Source organism: Hipposideros armiger, unplaced genomic scaffold (assembly GCF_001890085.2).
Source record: "Hipposideros armiger isolate ML-2016 unplaced genomic scaffold, ASM189008v1 scaffold_83, whole genome shotgun sequence".
Lineage (NCBI taxonomy): Eukaryota > Metazoa > Chordata > Mammalia > Chiroptera > Hipposideridae > Hipposideros > Hipposideros armiger.
This window is the reverse complement of record NW_017731433.1, coordinates 3,143,769-3,164,688: the sequence shown is the minus strand read 5'-3', so window position 1 is coordinate 3,164,688 and position 20,920 is coordinate 3,143,769. Positions and strand designations below refer to the sequence as shown.

General features: G+C 33.5%; 1 protein-coding gene across 15 annotated transcripts in view; it reads left to right on the top strand.

Moving 5' to 3' along the window:
* Positions 1 to 20,920, top strand: part of PHC3 (polyhomeotic homolog 3) — a 64,510-nt gene that overhangs the window by 39,478 nt on the left and 4,112 nt on the right. For 7 of the 15 annotated variants that reach the window (XM_019643935.1, XM_019643934.1, XM_019643932.1 and 4 more), the window contains 7 exons: positions 238 to 285; positions 4,217 to 4,367; positions 7,558 to 7,811; positions 11,249 to 11,408; positions 13,586 to 13,700; positions 16,800 to 16,932; positions 17,024 to 17,255. In XM_019643935.1, the coding sequence (XP_019499480.1) occupies positions 238 to 285; positions 4,217 to 4,367; positions 7,558 to 7,811; positions 11,249 to 11,408; positions 13,586 to 13,700; positions 16,800 to 16,932; positions 17,024 to 17,255 (1,093 nt within the window). Of the gene's footprint in view, positions 1 to 237; positions 286 to 2,504; positions 2,532 to 4,216; positions 4,368 to 7,557; positions 7,812 to 11,248; positions 11,409 to 13,585; positions 13,701 to 16,799; positions 16,933 to 17,023; positions 17,256 to 17,432; positions 17,562 to 20,787; positions 20,918 to 20,920 lie in introns of those variants that run through there. The other 8 variants (XM_019643933.1, XM_019643930.1, XM_019643931.1 and 5 more) reach the window with 6 other exon arrangements.

The window sequence follows — 20,920 nt, the reverse complement described above, 5'->3', positions numbered from 1 at the left end:
TTTTCTCCTACATATGTTATATCGCTAGATCTACATGCCTATGAATATAAAAAGCTTGAAATTTCCATCTGTCAGTGTCTGACAAAAATGCTGTATGGGCAAAAAAAACCTGCCATTTGTTGTAGTATGGTTGCATGCTTGATAATTTGTGATGGTTATTAAAGTCCCTCGTTAATTTTATTACTATTTAAACAAATCCATCTGCTATCTTTACAGAGTTGATTTTTTTTCCCCAAGGGAATGCATTTGAACCAGTGTCATCTGCACAAAGTTTTTTCTCTTAAGGTGATTATCCTATTGGCTTGTATGTTCTTAAACGTATGGTTTATCTAGCGAACCTTTTAGGTTGTGTGCATTCTGAAGTCGTCCTGGGTCTTTAGGGACTTTTGTTTCAAGATGGAGGTATGCTTGTACGATGTACTTTTTTGGTAAAATTATATTTTATAATTAAAATTTTGTCAAAACATTTATTCTATGAAAGAATCCAACTTTGCCAAAAAGATTAAATGTAGAATTATTAAACTTCTGATTTTTAAATTTCTAGTAAGGGGAAATTATATACTTAAAATGTTTCTCATTTAAAAAGCTAAAAAAAATCTCAGTACATGAATGGTAAGGATGAAAAAATCCATTGGGAGGAGTAAAAGTTTTGAATAATTGAGATTGTGGTGAATTTGTCAAACTAAACCTCTAAAAATGGTATGTTGCCTAAAAAAGGAAAATTATCTTGAAAAATGTTTTCCTTTAAATATTCTCTAAAGAACTTAAAATATATAAAATAATTAACAATAAAAATTGAATAAGGTCTTGGTTAGGCAGAATAATCAAATTCATAATTAATTTGTAACTGAGGAAAACAGTCTTCCCAAAGGAGGTTTGATATCAAACTTCACAGAAGAGATTTTATCACTTAAAGACCAATAACCATTAGCTCAGAAAGGAAAGACGCTTCAGAGTCTGTTCCTTAATGGGAAACATTTTGGTTCTCAGGATGCAAATTTATATAGATTCTTTATTCTTGTCATTCAGACTGACCTTAATAGGCATAAAGAGATTGAATTTGACTTCCTATTCACTTTTATTAAAAACAGAACTTGAGGGGGGGAAAAAAAGGGCATCTAGAAGTAAATTTGTCATTCAGTTATCATGTCTCTCTGTTTTCTTTTAATGGAGTTTTGAAGAATTTACATTGGATATTGTCACATGAAAACACAGACTTTGAAGTGTACAGTACCTTCAAAGAAATCAAATTTAGTTTAAATTTATATTCTCACTTTCTAGTTTGGTGAATTGGTTTTTAACAAGTACAAAATTTTCTTTATATGCTTTATGTTTTCTTAGGGTAAATTTTGAAGGAACATATTTGGGATAGACATATCAAAAACATAATAACACTTTAAATGAAACTTAAAATATTTAAGGTTTTATTTTGTTACTTCCTGTCATCTCTTAAAAAATGTTTTTATTTTATTTTGTTAGCTCATTTTTGGAAGCTTTGGTTTTTTCCCCCCATGAAAATAGTAATTTCCTCTGCTATTACTGGTACGGTTATACTTGCTATCGATGTTTCCATATTATCTTTCTTGGATTACCAAAGCCTATTTATTAAATTGCTGTAATTTTCTTTTATTACCTTTGATCAAATCTTTTTTTTAATCAAATTGCATTTCTTCACGAATTACTCATTTCTTCACAATTTCTTGGTTGTTTCAAATATAGAGATATTTACTTCTTAAGGGATGTGAAATTTTGAAAGATAAGCGTGAATTATCAGAGTAAAAGCAGTATGTTTTTAAAAAGGCATATATGTGAAACTAAAATTTTTCATTGACATTTGGGTATGATAAGATGTGAGAGTAGATAATTTGGAACTAATAAATGTTCCAAGGTTTATTTAGGAAAAGAGACAGATTAGACTAATATACATCATTGAGGTAAGTTTGGTAGGCATTGCTAGTTTAAGAATAGCTGTAGTTATGAGCTAAACAAATTGTGATGTGCAGTTTCCTAATGATTTTGTGAGGGAAACCTCCATTTCTTTGCTTTATTCAATATTTTAGTTGTTGCATTTAGATTTTATGCTGATGGTGCCGTGTCTTTGATAGATCTGTTTTTGCCTACTATTCATTAACTTCTTTTGTCTTTACATGGAAGATTTGGAAGAAAGTATGTATATTTAGGCTTAGAATGAAAAGTATTTTACAGTATTCTTTGATGGATTATTTCAGAATATGCTATTTGTGTTCTGCCTCTTTTTATGATTTAAAACTCATTGATTTTTAAAATTCAGAATTTATGCATGATCAAACTTCGATTCCTTAAAAGGTACTATAGTAGGTGTTCGAGAAACTTGTGACAGCATTAATATTAACAAGAGTTTCAACATTTTAAGAAAAGATAGTGATCTTTGGAGAAAAAGTAATATCTAAGAAGAGAATATACACAGATACAATTGAACTGGTTAATAAATCCATACTATAATAGTTTAATTACCTCTGAATCAGCACCTCCACCACTCCAACCAAATTAAGGTAACCACCACTACAATAGATGCCCCTCACTAGAAGGTCTTTTTTCTTTTTCCTTTAACCCCTAGGATAATTTTTTTGGCTGACTTTCCCTAAATTAGACATTATCATCATTTGAAAATAATTATCATTAGCAGATATTAGCAGCTATCATTGTTGCACTGTACAATAATCAACAAATGCTTTCACTTCTGAGGATCCAGACATGAGGCAAGGAATCTCTCTTGGTGAAACAGGTTTCCAGATGCAAGGTTGTGAGCAAATACTGTTAAAAATGTTGCCTACTTAGTAGCTGATTCAGGTCACAGCTCTGGATATTATATTTGCTATAAAATTACCATTAACAATAGAATTTAAAAAAATTTTTTTTAAAGCAAAAGAAAAGATTTCTTAGTAGAGGCTTAGAAAGTTAGTCTTTCTTTTTAAAACTATTGCTGTTAGATATGCCTTTGGAGATGAAACTTCATAGTCCTTTTTATAACACATGGGTTATGCTAGTTTCAGAAATCTTGATCACTTTTATATTTAATCATGTATACTTAAAATCATCAAACTTTCAATTAAAAATACATACAGTATTAGATATCACTTAAAGTTTTTTCTTAAGGTTGTTGAAAGGTTTTTTGTTTTAACATTCATTAGAGTATTAATCAGTTTGGGTAAGCACTCTTAAAAACTCACAACCTTTGTAAATTTAAGTAATAAGCTTTGTACAAGAAAAGAAGGGAGGTAAATTGCTTTGTGGCTTTTTTTTGGTAACCTATCATCTTTCAAAAGTAATGGTTAAATAAATAACTATAGCAAATTAAAACACCCATGTTAGTCTCTAGAAGTGGACTTTGAAAATTCAGCCTTAATTTTAATGAAAATTTAATAAGTTATTTTTAGTTGTGCGGTTTCTTCTCAGAGTGCTTTTGAGTCCACTTTTTCTTCTTAAGTATAATCTTTACCACTTGATAACAAGGTAGTTAAGTTAAAGACTTAAAAACTTTCCTCTGTAAGTATGGAACAATATTAAGAACTAAAATTAATACCTCAAATTGATTAGAATGGTGTGTGTGTTCGTCTGTATGTATTATTTCAAGGGCAGATATTTTCTATTTACCTGATATTAGCTTGTAAAAAGTTATTAGATTTTTGAGTAGATTAGAAGATTGAAGAAAAGATATACTTACATACCTTTTTTGTAGATACTCAGACATTACTTTTCATTATCTTTAATGCACACAAATATAATAAAGATCCTGGGATATAGTCCTTTAAGTCAGTACATTTCCTGATATATTATTGCATGTCATTTTGGAGATATACTTAGTGTGTTTGAGGAAAATACCATCTTTTTTTATTTATGGCAATTGGAAGTTAACGGAAACAATAGTAAATTCCCAAAATAAAGTATATAAAATCAAAACATTTCTTTTAATTCTCAAAATTAAAAATATATCCTGACTTGACTGTTGTTACCTTTTTGGAAACCTTAGTGATTTGTAGCCTAGATACTGATCCACAATTTGCTTTTATTAAAATATCAAGCATTATGAAAACTTCATTTGAGTGATTTTAAAGTTTTGTTTTGCCTTGTTTTCAAGTTGAAAACACTTAAAATCTATTTTTTAAAATTAAGTTAGGAACATCGTGTTGAATGTATTTTTAGAAACATTTTAAGGCAGTGTGGTTTGATGTTGCAGGTTTATCAAGTAGAAGATGTGTGTGAAGAAGAAATGCCAGAAGAGTCAGACGAATGTGTCCGGATGGACAGGACCCCACCACCACCCACCTTGTCTCCAGCAGCAATAACTGTGGGGAGAGAAGATTTGACTTCTGAACATCCACTGTTAGGTGAGCAAATATCTAAATTGGGGGAATTTTCTATGAGATAATTTTTTTTTAATTAAAGTTTTTGGGGTGACAATTGTTAGTCAAGTTACATAGGTTTCAGGTGTACAGTTCTGTAATACCTCATCTATATATCACATTGTGTGTTCATCACCCAGAATCAGTTCTCCTTCCATAACCATATATTTGTCTATTAGATAAATTTGTTATGTAATTGCAGCATAGATTAGAATTCAAGATTTTTTTTTTAATTAGAAATAATTAGGACAATTGATGAGGAACCACCCAAATAAAAAACATATTGTAGGCTTCTAATTTTTAGTGGTTTGTACAGATGTGTTTCCTATGCCCATTCATATTCACGTGTCAAGCTATTTCTAGCTTAAAAATTGGAATAAATCAAAGTTCTATCAAAAGATTTCAGTGATACTTTCCAAAATCACAAAGCATTCTAAGTCATATCTGACATTCCTAATAATTGCTTGTGATCCAGACTGAATAAACGCTTTCAACAGTGTTCTTTCCTAGACAGTACTTAAATTAAGCCTCACTAATTCTTACTGGAGACATGGAATTAAAAAATTCTTGAGCTTAAGCAGTCAAATTTTTATTCACTACAATGCTACCTATAAGTTCAAGTAAATCTTTTGTTTGCTTACAATATCAAATGACTATGAATATTAGGTATTTTACTAAAACATTAGTATGACCTATTGCTCAGTGTCAAGGTCCTGAAAAAGATACATTCTGTGTTAGGTTGTTTTTTTTTAATTTACCAATATTTAAGTAAGGGTTTGGCAAACTAGCTTACACTTTAAATCTTTTCTGCTGTCTCTTTTTGTATGGCCCATGATGGCTTTAAATTTTTTAAATGGTTGAAAAAAACAAAAGAAGAGTAATATTTCATGTCATGTGAAAATTATGTGAAGTATGAATTCCATGTCCTTTATAAAGTTCTTTGCAACACAGCCTGTTCATCTGTTCAAATATTATCTATGGCTACTTTTGTGCAAAGGTGAGTAGTTGCAGAGACCATATTGTCCTTTATAGAAAGTTTGCTGACCCCTGACCCAGATAATACTAATGTTGGTTCAGGCTTTGTTATAACTATTCTGTTCTATTGAATATCTCTTGGCCCTCGTGATCATTTCGGGTAAAGAACCACTATAACAGGTATGGTAACAAACTGTAATGAGACACTGACTTTGCTACCAAAGCAATGCTTGTCCTCTTTTTTCTTCAACATGCTACATTCCTAACCCTTCCGTTCTCTCCAGCTTTTATTCCATTACTACCAATATGAATCTCTGAGAAGCATAGAAGGGGTAAAATCAATTTTCTTCCAATTTTCCCCCTTCTTGAAAAAATAGAAAATGTTTAGTCAGTAAAATTGTATGAAATATTTCAGACAGGTTTATTATTGCCTTCGTTTATTTAAAATAATATTTCAAAAGATAGATTTAAGGAAATCTAACTATAGTATGAAATCTTTGTAGTTTCCGTACACTGAGAATGGATTTATGTTGCTGCAGCTTTTCTGGAATTTTTATTTAAAGATAGAAATAGCAGATTACAGTAACTGCATACCAACTTTGCATTTTGACTGTGATTTAATTACCTGATAAGCGTTACTAATGGTATTCATTTAAACATTTTTGAAATATTGGAACACAATATCTTCACATTTTTTCTTCAGGAATATAGTCAGAGATCTCGTCAAGCATATCCCTCTGGCTAAATTATCTAAGTACAATGTAGACTTTTGAATCTTCCCGTAATTTACTTCATACTTATTACTTTTCTGTAGTATATGAGGGGGAAAAGCAAGCAAGGTAGGTATTTAGAATAACGCTCATCAAATCATGAAATAAACTAACCTGCAAAGATAAGGGGACTTCTTTCCATCTAGGATTCAGTTTTCATAAATCTCTGCTCTTTTATAATTTTTCTCAGATAAGTGTACTCACTGATATTCCTAGCTATCAGCTGGTTCCATCTGTTCACTTTAGTACAGGCAGGCAGTAAAGGTCGCTGCTATTGAGTGGGTAGGTAAAGTCTCCACCACAGGCTGTCGGGTCTTATCTTACTGTGGTCCTCAAGAGTTTGAAGGGGAGGAATCACCGAGATCCAGCCCAACACTTGGCAATTGCCTGGCACTACAGTTTCCCCCTGACATTGACAGTGCCACTGAAGAGTTATAGAAACAAGACAAAACAAAGAACATTTACACATGGATTTGGATTAGCCTTACTGCTTGAAAAAAGGTGATGTGACCTGTGCAGTTCATTAAAATCTTTACTTATTCTATGGATTTCATGATCCTTTTTTATTTAAGCATACTTTCCAACTACGTTCCCCCCCATACCATGTGGAATATATAAACAGGAACATAGGGAACTTAATATCTATGTAGCTTAAAAATTTATGAAAAGCAACAATTTCAGTAAATATTCTTAAGTTGACATTCTAAAACATATTCATGACTTACGGGACAATTCTTTTTTACCACGGTTGGAATGATAACTGGGCAAGTCACCCACTTCTTCTGTAAAGTGGGGATAATAGTTTCTATCTCCTAAAGTTATTGTGCAGATTAAATGAGATAATAAATATGAAGTTCTTAGAATGGTTTTTTAAAGCACCACATATTAACTACTATTGTTATTAATGTTTATTCTTTTTTTTTTAAAGATTTTTATTGGGGAATTGGGGGGATGGGAACAGCGCTGGGGAATTGGGGGAAGGGGAACAGAGAAGTGCTGTCCTTTTGTTCTTCGGTCTAGTTGTGGAGGACGTTGCTTCGCTGGCCCAAGTTGGCACCATCATTGCGCTCTTCCTGGCTGAGGCAGATTGGCTGCCAGCCTCTGGACTGCCGCTCACTGCGGCTGCTGGCCGCTCACGCTGGCTGCTGGCTACACATGGTAGCCCATGGCAACCCACTGCAGCAGGGGCTGCAGCCTATCACGGCAGCCCAGCTCCAGGTTGAGCTGTTGTTCAGCATCTTAGCTGTGGAGGACAGTGTCACTGGCTCTCATATGTGGGATCCGAACCGGGGCCCTCTAGCGTCCCAAGCCAGTTCTTAACCATTGCGCCACTCGGCCGGCCCTTAATGATTATTCTTGAATTTTCTTTCATATTTGCCTGGACAGAATGCTAAAGATGTAAAAAAATGATTTTTTGTTTTGTTTTCCAGAGCAAGTGGAATTACCTGCTGTGGCATCCGTCAGTGCTTCAGTAATTAAGTCTCCTTCAGATCCTTCACATGTTTCTGTCCCTCCTCCTCCACTCTTACTTCCAGCTGCTACCACCAGGAGTAACAATAGTACGGCTCTGCCCAGTAGTATTCCCATTGTAGAAAACAAACCTCCACAGGCCATTGTTAAGCCACAGATCTTGACCCATGTTATTGAAGGCTTTGTGATTCAGGAGGGATTGGAGCCATTTCCTGTAAGTAACAAGCAAATTTGTATTTTTAAAATTATTCATGTAGTATTATTTTTAAATTTAGTCTATTCTCTAATAAAAAGCTTGAAGTTTTGTTTTAAAAAAGTTGTTCTTTTATCTAGAATTTATTTCTCTACATATATCCTTTATATATTCCAAATATACTTCTAAAGTTTTATGCTAGCTATTTAGATGTGTAAACTAAGAAAAATTTCAGGATATAAGGATATCAATTCCATAATTTTTAGAGAAAGGTAATTGGAAGTTTACTCCAATGAAATAAAACTTTTCTGTTTTTTCTTTTTAAGGGGACTGAAATGATACCTAAAGTGTATTTTTCTTTAATGGTGTTTCTTGTATAATGTGACACTTCGTGAACTTTCACTTGTGTACAAAAATAATAACTTCCTGATAACTTAATACTTCTGAGGTTTTCCAGTTGATGGTTTATAATTATCAAAAAGATTTTCTCATTATTCTTAAGTCTCAGCCTTCAATCAGATTTTTTAAATGCTTTAAAATATTCACCTCAAAATGGGGGTGCTTTATCACTAAAAGTCTTATAATTTGAGACTACCTGTATATAATTTATATGCTAATATCCAGAGATGAACATTTTTTCTTAAAAAATAAATAAACACATGGCCAATATCAAAGAAAGCAAAATAGATTATTTTGAAGGCATTTGAAGCATCTCATTTTTCAGATTCATGGGTTATAAAGATCTTGTGTTGTGATAGTTGGTAGCCTAATCAATTGCCTTTGTTTTCATTTTACTGTGTGTGTATTAATTAACGTTGGCTATCCTATAAGAATCCTGATTTAGTGAGTGGAAGAACAGTCTCTTCTCCCTAGTCCTCTGTGTTTGCATCCTGACTCTGCAGCACACTGACTGTGTAACCTTTATCAAGTCACTCAGTCTTTTTGATCTTCATTTTGCTCATCCAGCAAATGGAGATGATACTTTGCTCTTAGGGTTTTTGTAAGGATTAAATATGCATAAATCGTTCTGTGTACTACCTGGTACTTAATAGCCATAGCTATTATTATCAGTTATTACTAATTACAGGTTTTTTTTCAGATTACAAAAGTAATATGTATTATTTTTGAAATGGAAAATTTGGGTAATGTACAGAAAAATCCCCACTAATACCACAATGTACCGGTATATTTATGCGTATTTTTTTCATTTGATCAAGATTATTATTATATATATAGTTCTGCTTCTTTCACTTAGTATACTATCTTGAGGATTTATTTTCTCATGATTAATAGTACTTTGGAAACATTTTGAAAGGTTACATAATATTCCACTTTATGTACAACCATAGTTTATGTAATCCTTCCATTGTTGTTAGACAATTAGGTTTCCCTTTTTTCACTATTCAAATAGTCTAAAAGGAATATCTTTGTATATAAATTGCCCACATTTTAAATATTTTCTTTAGCATAAATTCCTAGAAGTACAGCTATTGCATTGCATTACATATGTGTTCATAAGATTCGATATATATTACTGAATTATTTTCTGGAATGATTATTTAAATTTATTCACACGCCAGAAGTGTATACCCCTAGCAGCACTGAATTTTACAGTTTTTTCAGCAATAACTTATAAATTTTACTTGAGGCATATTAAATACACTAACTGAAATGAACAAAATTTAAAAGTTTATTTTAAATTTAAAAGATTATTTAATTTAAAAGATTATTCCTAAGGTTAAATGTAGAAATTTCCAATAAGCTGTTGTTTACCATGTGTGGCAAATATTGGAGACTTAACCAGAATTCTTAAATAGAATAAGAGGTTCTATTTTTTCCAGATTAGCTGAGGGTTCACTAGCGAATCAGTAAATATTTTTGGTCTGGATTGTTTTTGCTAAAAAGCATTTCTAAAATAAGGATTCTTCATGACTTAACCAAGTATACTGAACATAAGTGAATTTTTTTGTTGTTGATTTTAATGTTAATGATTGTGGATTTTTCCATTTCTTTTTGTGATTCTAGTGGATTTGGGTACTAAACTAGCAATCAGGAGACTTGAGTTGTAGTCCCGTCTCTGCTTTTGTAAAAAATCACCTAAATACTTTGAACATTAGTCCCCTTATGTTTAATTATTTATTTAAATTTAAGTATAGTTGGTATATAATATTATATTAGTTTCAGGTGTACAATATACCTTCTATACCTTAGTATGTGATCACCACACTAAATCTAGTAATCGTCTGTCACCATGCAGTTATCACAATATCATTGACTATACTATTCCTTTACCTTGTCACCCATTCTCCTCCCCACCCCTTCCACCCCCGACAGCTATCAGTTTGATCTGTGTTTCTGTGAGTCTGTTTTTATTTTGTTGTTGTTTTTTTTAGATTCCACATATAAGTGAAGTCATATGATCCTTTTCTTTCTCTGGTTTATTTCACTTAGCATAATACCCTCTAGGTCTATCCATGTTGTCACAAACGGCAAGATTTCACTCTTTTTTATGGCTGAGTAATATTCCATTATATATATATATTGTGTAATATTCCTATATATATATTGTGAAAATATATGTATATATATATTTCACATTTTCTTGATCCATTCACTTATCGATGAACACCTACTGCTTCCATATCTTGGCTGTTGTAAATAATGCTGTAATGAACAGTGGTACATATAGCTTTTCAAATTACTGTTTTGGATTTCTTTGCTTAAATATCCAGAAGTGGTATTGCTGGGTTGTATGTTAGTTCTAGTTGTAGTTTTTTGAGGAACCTCCATACTGTTTTCCATAGTTGCTGCACCTATTTACAATCCCACGAACAGTGCAGGGGGGTTCCTTTTTCTCCTCATCCTCACCAACACGTTATTTGTTAACTTTCTGATAATAGCCTTTTTGACTGGTATGAGGCGGTATCTCGTTGTGGTTTTGATTTGCATTTCCGTGATAATTAGTGATGTTGAGCATGTTTTCATATGTTTGTTGACCATCTATATGTCTTTGAAGAAATGTCTATTTATGTCCTCAGCCCATTTTTGCCCTTATCTTTAAAATCTTTCCTGAGATAACCCTACAATTAAAAAGCTTTGTACATGAAAAATAAATCTTAAAAGTCGTTGTAGAAAAAAAATTAAGGATACCAGCTAATCAAAATTTATAACTGATGTTTAAAGACTTTTTCTTAACAACTTGCCCAAACTAGGATGCTAGGTTCTATTTGACAGAGACTTTGAAGCATCCGTATTGCTGATGACCTGAAATACAAAGTGTTTATATCCAGATTGCCTAACCTTTTCTCAAGGAATAAAGCACTTAATGACTGGCTCTGATCAGCTGAGCAAGCAAATTATCACAGATACCATTCTTTTCCAGAGGTTTTTTTAAAATCAACTTATTTCTGGAAGTCTTTTAAAAAATTATTTCATTTTATCCTCTTTCTCTTTTAAAGGTGAGTCGTTCATCTTTGCTAATAGAACAGCCTGTGAAAAAAAGGCCTCTTTTGGATAATCAGGTGATAAATTCTGTGTGTGTTCAGCCAGAGCTACAAAATAATACAAAGCATGCAGATAATTCATCTGACACAGAGATGGAAGACATGATTGCTGAAGGTTTGTGGATTTTATTCAAGATGCCCTTTAAATTAACTTTGACTTTTACTGCTTGAAACGTACATGGATTTTTATTCTACACAGATTTCCAGTTGGAAGTATTCACTTCTATTCTCATATAATGCATTATTTGATGTACTTTGTGTACTTTAGTGTCCATGGGAAGTACTATAGGGTGAAATGGTGAGTCACTTACTTAGTGGCTGAGGATTTGTGTTTTTGTTAGATTGTTAACCCTTAGACCTGTTTGGGATCTCCCCTCTCTTACCAGCAAAGCATTTCCTTCTCATTCATAAGATAGTTTGCTATCAAGCGTTGCATATTGTTTGTTAATTAATAAAAACTTTTGAAATAAAGCTTTCAGTATAGTCTGGAAATGGAACAACTTGAGAATTGGACTCTCTGGGGCTGAACTGCTGGCAATGGTGGTTGAGTGGGAGATTCTGTCTCTAGTACAGGCTTTTCAAGGTCAGATCAGGTTACAAGCATGACAAAGTGAAAACAATATTTCTGGAAGTTAGGACATCAGGTTCCAGGAATGTATTGTTGGGCCGCATCTGTGGGAAAGCCATCTCTAGGTCACTGTAAGGAGCAATTTTTATTTTATTTGTTTTGAGACTATTTCTTCCTCATTGCTACTAAATAGATGACTTTTGCTTATGAAGGTAGTTTTCAGAATTTCCTTAAAATGATCACTTGCCGTTGCCAGTTCGTGATTTGATGAGTCATGACAATGTATTTGCATGTCCCTTGGAACTTCAAATATTGGGTTGTCGGAAAAGTCATGACGTATTTTTTCTATTTTTCATTGCAAAAATGCATCATGACTTTTCCAACAACCCAATATTATTTTGCAGTATATTTTAGTTCTTGCTGCCCTCACTTGATTTAGCATTTTGTCATTTGCTTCTGCAGTAACACTAGGATAATGTGAGTGCTTGAACTTAATGAATACATGTTACCAGGTCTACATTTTAGAGTCCCTTTCTTTATCTTAACGAGTTTTGGTTAAATGAATAACACAGAAAAGCACTTACGGTGCTCACAGATAGAAGCTTTAGTTAGTGGAGTGCTTTTTTGCATATTTTATATGAGTTGGCTTAGGAATTATGAGGATGCAAGAAAATGGAAAAATATGGTGGATTTAAGAATTTTACAGTTTTCATGGAAGTATTTCCTAAGCACTTATTACAGATCTTGGTACTCTTAGTTGTTATGTGGAAAATAGGAAATGGAACTCTCACTTTTTATGCCTACTACCTGTTGGGCACTCATGTAATCTTCACTGCGATTCTTTGGGAAAGGTATTATAAACTCATTTTTACAGATGAGAAAACTGTGGGTCATGAAGATTAAGTTGCTTCCTTTTAGGTGACTGCCCCTGAATACCTGAGGATTTAGGGAGGAAGTTTCTTTAGGTCCTGTGGAATGGCTACAAGAAAGTTACGGATATAGAGGTGGAAGAAGGACAGTCTAACTTAATAGAGAACAGCCTCAAAAAAAGGAGCAGAGGTTAGAAATTGTAGAACTGTTTGTGATTTTAAAGATTACAGTATTATGAATGATTTTTGTTTTACTATAACTAAAAGGGACTGTTTTATCATTAGATGTATACATCTTTATATATTCTATTGTACACTATGGATCTCTGAGAGTGTTAATTATTTAACATGCTCCTCTAATACCATGCATATCAAAATTTTACCTTCTTCTTGAAGTCATCCTTATGTTCTCCAGTTAGAATTAAGTGTTCTGCTCTGTATGTCTCCGTTGCACAGTGTACCAAAATTCATATCCCACATGGTGCATTTTGAAAGTGTTCCTCCTGCAGGTTTTTGACTTCGTCTTATTCATCCTCTTTTCTCTTACAGTGCTTAATAAAGTTACTTGCACATTTTTGACATGTTGGTTTCTTAGAAAAATGAACCTTTACAATGTATTGCTTATTTATATAGAGAAAACCCCATAAAATTTTAATGCAGGAGAAAGAGAGAATTAGTGGAGGTGGCTGTTTTTGGAGGCTTTTGCCCTGCCAAAGTAGCTGTGGATTGAAAAGTTAAAGGGCCATTCCTTTTAAGTTTCCTGGAGGGTTTGAATCCAACCAAAGTTGAGGCTAAAAGAAAATTGGCCACAATTAAATTTTTGTAAGTTTTACCCTTTGTTTCCTTCTTTTTTAGAGACATTAGAAGAAATGGACAATGAATTGCTCAAGTGTGAATTCTGTGGGAAGATGGGATATGCTAATGAATTTCTACGGTCAAAACGATTCTGCACTATGTCATGTGCCAAAAGGTATTTCTATTCTCTTGAATTTCCTAAAGCATAAACCAACAACCACTATGACAAAACCAAAACACTTGTAGAGCTTATAGTTTACCAGTAGTCAAAACTAGATATTATAATATCAAATAGGAATTATCTGGAGTTAGTTTGGTATTTAGTTATTAAGTTTTGCTTTGTGAAAGTTACATATTCATAACACTTTAAAATTAGTTTCATAGCATAATCTAGTATTGAAGTAGCAATCTCCTTGGTGGTTAGAATGTACTTAGGAGAATCCCTCCTGTGAATATCAAAACAATATTTGTTTTATCATCTGATTTTTTAATCAATATTGAAATACCTGGATTTACTTTGTTTTATTTTAAAATGTTTTCATTTGTTTTAACCATTTCCTGTTAATTTTAGGTTTCTAAGTGGGACAGCTATAGCATAAGTTTTCCACATTGTTACATCATCACCAAAATATGTCTTTTCTAAATCGGTACTTTCAATAATAATATTGCAGGTAAATAGTATTAATAACAAAAGAAATGTTTAGTATATTCATTGATCTTGTCTCAAGTTTAGTTTACATTTAAAAAAACCCTTTGATTCTGATAATTGTAAACAATTCATAAACAGCAACCTCATTTAAAGTGAAGTAGGGAGGCCAGAAGGGGGAGCCCTTGTGCCCTCCGTCCCTTGCAAGGCACACGGGGAATCCTCGACAACCCTTCCCAACTTGCTTTTCCCCTACATAAAAGAATTTCCTCTCTTTAGTTGAGGAAATAGACTAGAAAAACAGAAGAGCAGAAGGGACAAGCTGTCTGACTCTTAGTGGCTCGCCAGGGTTGCATGTACTGGATTGCAATTCCTTCATTGTTCTTGAATAAACCCATTTTGCTGGAGAAATAGCTGGCTGATTTTTTCTTACAGTCAACATAATAAATCCTAATACAGGTATTTACCACTAAAGATGAAGTGTATGTACAGGTTGATTATTTTGAAGTTTGCTCTCTGTTCCAAAAAAGAGTTTTAAGATCATAATTGTATACATCTAGGGAATTTCTTACTTGAATATATTATTTAGTATGGTGCCACTAAAATAGTAAAACTTGGTATAAGCATTGTACTATTAAATAATAGAAGTATTTTCCTCCAAAAATGGGCTCATTGGCTTCTTCTCAATTGTCAATCTGTTATTCAGATATTTTGTTCATGTTATTGATAGTCCTAATCAAATTGTGACTTCTGTTTAACTTGGGAGTTTTCCAGTTTGCATTTACCACAAGAAAGAACAGTGGCTCTTTGATTCCAAGCGATTCAAAACTCTGAGGGAAAAGGTCTGCTTTTCAGAATATTTTAAACTTCTTGACTATTTAGAAACATTCCTGGACATTTAACACTACCGTCACTGTTCTCCCAGAGATGATTGCTGAGTTGTCACATTATAATACCTTTAGGTGAATCTCTTTAGAAGGTTAGGGGTCCTAACATAGGACATAGGAAAATGCGGGCCAGGGAGTAAAGAGGAGAGGATAAATTCGGTCAGGGAAGCACAGCTGCTGTTTACATGACTGCCTAGCTGTCTGTCTTGGAGATCTAAATATTTAGGGACTAAATAGTAAGTGTAATGTTAGTTTCTTTTATGTTCTTTTAGTCAATGAGGAAGGAAGTTTTGTCAATTGATATGAATGCAAATCAACCCTACAGAGCTGAGCCCACAGATGAACATAATTAACACGAGCTTGTTAAATTGTTTTAGGGTAAAATGAAGTGGCCATCAGGACACTTGCTTTTTTATATTTTTAGTGGGGGGAGACTGTTCATTCTCATAATACTCCTTATTTCTGCCTCCTGATACTGTCATAACATGTAGGTGAGGAAAATTTATTTTGGTATTTGTATATTGGTCCTAAAACAGTTATTAATAGCAAAGTTAATTGGGATTTATTCTTGTCATTTTTCTGAAACATTATTGTAGAGCAAAAGAGTTTTGAAAATAAGTTACAGTGGTGGTTTTATATGTATGAAATAAAGGAACTGCATGTATTTTTCTTAGCTTTTCTGTAGCTTTTCAAAAATTTGTTTCTTAGGTTATTTCTTTTCAGTCTTCTAGGGAAGGGCTTGGCAAACCATGCCCAGGCCGTCATTCCTGTAGCCTATGTATGTATGGCCCCTGCACTAAAGATGGTTTTTAAATGTTTAGGTGGTTGAAAAAGAAGTCAAAAGAAGAATTATATTTCGTGACACATGAAAATTATGTGCAATTCAAATTTTAGTCTTACTAAAGTGTTATTGGAACACTGCCCTGCTCATCCATTATTGTTGATGGCTGCTTTCATGTTACAATGGCAGAGTTGACTGGTTGTGACAGAGACTTGAATGGGCCTCAAAGCCTAAAATATTTACTATCAGACCCTTTATAAAGTTTGCCTGCCCCTGTTCTAGGGCCTTGAACCTAATAAATGGTGTAGGACTCTTTTAAGCTGTCACTATGCCTTATACAGGTCTGTATTAAAAAATATTAGACAGTTTATTTTGATAAAATAAAGATCTTTCAGCCAGATTTAAAGAGTTCTGTATTTTTAAGTATCCTGAAGAGTGAGAGTTATGAATTAAAATCTCAACTTTACATTTTTGCTCTTCGATTTCAGTAATATTTGGAAAGTCTTTTACTATCAGTTTGAGATTTCCTCTTTTCAACTATATTAACCTCTTTTTATTAATCCCTCTTCAGAAATTATTACTTGGGCTAATAGCAGTTTGGAAGAACATCTAAATAGTTAATTCATAACTTCTTTTTCTCCTGGAACCTTGAACTATGTTGCGGTTATCCTCTCTACAGAGTTTCCCAGTACATGCTGTTATTAGGAGAAAATATCAATACCTTGTTATAGGTGTCCAGTATCATTTTGAGAGCCATCTTGTGATATATGCAGAAGCCAATTTTTGACTCTTAGCGTAAGTAAATCCATTGAACACTATGGTTTACTTTCTGAGGTAGTATAGTTCTTAATGAATTATATGGCACTTATTGATTCACATATTCGCTTTAAAGTCATAATTAACTACTAAATGGAGTGTCCCATATATCACTTAATATTTTTTCTTACTTGAATTTCTTAGGTACAATGTTAGCTGTTCTAAAAAATTTGCACTTAGTCGTTGGAATCGTAAGCCTGATAATCAAAGTCTTGGGCATCGTGGCCGTCGTCCAAGTGGCCCAGATGGGGCAGCAAGAGAACATATCCTTAGGCAGGTCTGTAGAAACCTTGCTTCAATGTACAATACCCTTTTCAGAAATGCAAGGGAAGTGCAATGCTGTATTTTACTTGTACTACATTTTCCAGCTTCCAATTACTTATCCATCTGCAGAAGAAGACTTGGCTTCTCATGAAGATTCTGTGCCATCTGCTATGACAACACGTCTGCGCAGGCAGAGTGAGCGGGAAAGAGAGCGCGAGCTCCGGGATGTGAGGATTAGGAAAATGCCTGAGAACAGTGACTTGCTACCAGTTGCACAAACAGAGCCCTCTATATGGACAGTTGATGACGTCTGGGCCTTCATCCATTCTTTGCCTGGTATGTAATTCAGCACTTTGGCCTTAAGATGTTTCTTGCGCCTTCACACACCGGAATGATGTTAGATCCATCCACACCTGTTGCACGAAAGGGCTAGAGAAGCGCTTATGTATTTGTATTAATTACATGGCATTTGCTATTGAAATGTGATCTGTTTCCTCTTGCTTATTCCCTCAGCACAACTGGGTGTTTTCTCATACCCCCCCAAGTCGATAAAAACTGACTAGTCCTGCTTCTGCTGTGACATCTCAGCCGGTGAAGATATTAAAGGTGCTCTCTTCTCTTCAGTCTGATTTCTCTCGAGAGGTCAGTAGAGAGATTGAGTCAGACACTTCTTCCCTTCCGCTCTTCTATTTTTTCTATTCTGTTTCCTCTTTATTTCCTAATTTAACTTTTTTTTTAAAGAAATGAGAGGCTATAATTTTTTTACATTTTTGAAAACTAATTTTCTAAGACCCTTTAGAATATGATAAAATTTTGTTTTCTTTTTAAAAAATCGAGCTGGTTCTTTTAAAGGAAGCTGAATTCTTTGATTCTTTGCAATAAGTAGACATCAAGAATACTTCTGAAATTTGATTTTTTTAAGTAGACAACTAACATTCAGTTATGATATTCCATTCCAAGATTGAGAGTAACTTTCTTATTTATGTTTTTCTGCTCTCTCATGTTGGTATTCTTTTCATCAGCTTAGTCTTTATTTCTTTATCTTTTTTCTTTAATGCAACAATAATCCTTTATATCAACTTTCCAAGGGGTTGGCTACTAAAGACAGCTTTTGCTCATGAGACCCACACTGGTTATATATGTTTAGACAATATATTTTTTGTCAGCAAACTTTATCATTCACTTTGGCCTTATGAATATGGAAAACAAGGAGATTTTAATATGTTTGTTCCATTTTGGTTTTATTGTGACTCATACCATTTCTCTTAACACAAGCTTTTCAGAAAAATACTTCCCCTTTGAACTTACTAAAATTAATCCAGCTATTTTTGCTAATTAACCTTTCTATGAAGGTGACCACTGTCTCAGAAGCAAACTTACAGCTATGTGAGTGAAGAAAGTATGTTCAAAAGTATTATTGCTTTTTAAAAAAATCTGTCAGCCTTTTACCTTAAATACAGAACTCTGAGATTTTATTAAATTATATTTTCAATAGATTGTTTTAGAAATGCTAAATAAGTTGTTTGGTTTTTAGAAAAACAAGATATGGTCACTTTTAAAGAAAGAAGAAATTAAGGAGGGTTACATTTTTCATGGGAAGATTTTTAAGCACACACCTAAGAAATCTAGGTGTGAGTTAAGTGCTGACTACATGGGTTTAGAATCTGCTTTAAAACTGATGTTAGAGGATGGTGAGTCTTTACTGTTTGTGACTTTAATATTGAATGAAATCAATTTTAGAGTTTAGAGCAGTCTAGGTATCTTCAGAATTAACTGTGGGTGGACTCTACATGATCCCCTAAGCTAGACTCTGATTCTGTCATCTTCAGAAGTAGTGTCAGTCTTCCAAACGGACACGTGAGCTGTTAGCCAGATTTCTCATTTGTGGGAAAATATTTCTTTTATTTTGGGAAGGAGGATTGGTTCATATATTGAGGAAAGTAGTGAGCCAAAATAATTTACAAGTAATAGGTAGTGCTGAGTCTTGTCACTTCATATCCTTTTCTTTAGGGCTAATTTTCTAATTTGCCCGAGCATCTACTTGTCATGAAGCAGCTCTTGGCTGCTTTTGTTATTGGGTCATCAGGAAAGTCATGACGTACTTTTCTGTATTTTTCAGTGCAAAAATGCGTCATGACTTGCCCGACAACCCAATAGAACAAAGACTAACTCCTTTGTCTTGTTCTTGCTTCTAGTTAAAAAAAAAACACCAAAATTATTGCTTATAACTTGAGATGGTTGTCTTATTGAGTCCATCAAGACAATTTTGTTATCAGTTGTTTAGAGAACATTACATGTCATTAAAAGGAGACAGCTATATAATTAAGAATTGCTTGGGACTGTTTAAGATTAGTCTGCCTAATAGAATTCTGCTTTTCTTTTACTGATTAAATGCTAGTATTTTCAAACTGCTTTGATAGGCTAAATAATAAGCTTATTTGTGTAATCATTATATCTTGTTCTCAAAGTTTGTCTCTGAATAAGGCCTGTAGCATAAGGAAAATCTCAGAATATGCCTTTATCTTCATTTCTCAATGCTTCTCTGGCCTTTGTAAACTTCCTTCTGAGTCTCTTTCAGCTCTTTCAGGGCTGGGGTCGTCGTCGTCCCCCCCCCCCTGTAGTCTACTGCCAAGTTTTTTCATAAAATGAGCAAGTTTGTAATCTCTTGTATGTTGTGTCTTTCTGGTTGAGGATAGGCTTCCCTCTTTTATCAGGACCTATATTTACTCTTAGAGTTTTCTCTTCTCTTTGTATAATGTCATCTTGTGAACCAACCATCCTGGTGGGACCATAATAGAGCTGGTATGTAGTACACCCAAATCTCAGAGCTGTTACTGGAGTAAAAAATTTTCTTCTAAACTTTTGTGCATTAAAAAGTTCTCTACACAAATGATTCTTTTTATTTTTAGTTAATTGCATTTATCTTTAATTCTTCTTGATACGGTGAACTGCCTTTTGTAAAGATCAGTTTATTCTGTATTTATTGATCTGTGAATCTGCAGTAGATCTGGTTTCTCTGAAGGCATATAAAGTAAAAATCATCTAAAAACATGGCTATTTGCTAGTTTTCACAATACTAATATTAGGACTTGATTATTCTGTAGTAGTGAGTGGCAGGTGATATCTTTCACTAACTAACTGAGGTCATTTTTTGTGGGGTGAGTTTGTTTTGGATTTAGCTGGAAAAGTACCTGGATGCTTGCAAAGTTCAGTTGTGACCCATGTCCATGTGCAGAGGTCTGTGCCCATCCAGATAACTGGTTCTGGGGATGTAAAGCCAGCTGGGCTGACTGGTTGCTGCAGTTGGGATATATTTTGTACATATCCCTAGGATGCCAGTTGTTTTACAGAAGGAGATGCTAATGTCAGAAACTTATAGAAATTTAACTCAGTGTACCATGAACATCTAGAATTTTTTTTTAATTCTTTTTTCTCTAATGATTTTCTGGATGCATATTTGCTTACTTTTTTTTTCTTTTTTAAGTTACTTTATTTTCTCATTTCTATACTAATGTATAGTATAACCACCCTTTTTTTGGCTGGTTTAAGAAAGTTGTGATCTAAAATTCTGAAGATAATGCATTCATTCATATTTGATCATGCTCTTTCCCAAAACACTTTTTGTTCTTTATTATTTTGCTAATACATTTATTATCCACCTACAAGAAGACATTTGAAGAGGGATCTCATAATGCAGGGGATAAAGAACATGCTGTATATATTTTCCTCGTGGAGAACTCCCAGTTTCTATTCCCAAATGTAGCTCTATGGTCCTCATTACTTCTCATTGCTCCTGTTTTCTGAATCTCAGTAAGTCCTACCCCATCTTTCTCTCTCTTCTTTTCTTTCCTGTGTTCTTATAAGTAAGACTGAAGAGAGAAGAACATTAGTTCTTTCACATAAAGAAGGATGAAGTCACACCTAGACGCAAGATTAGTCAGTTTTGTCTGCCCAGTTTTGAGAGCTACCTCTGGGAAAAGAAAAGGGGCTTTTCTATGGTG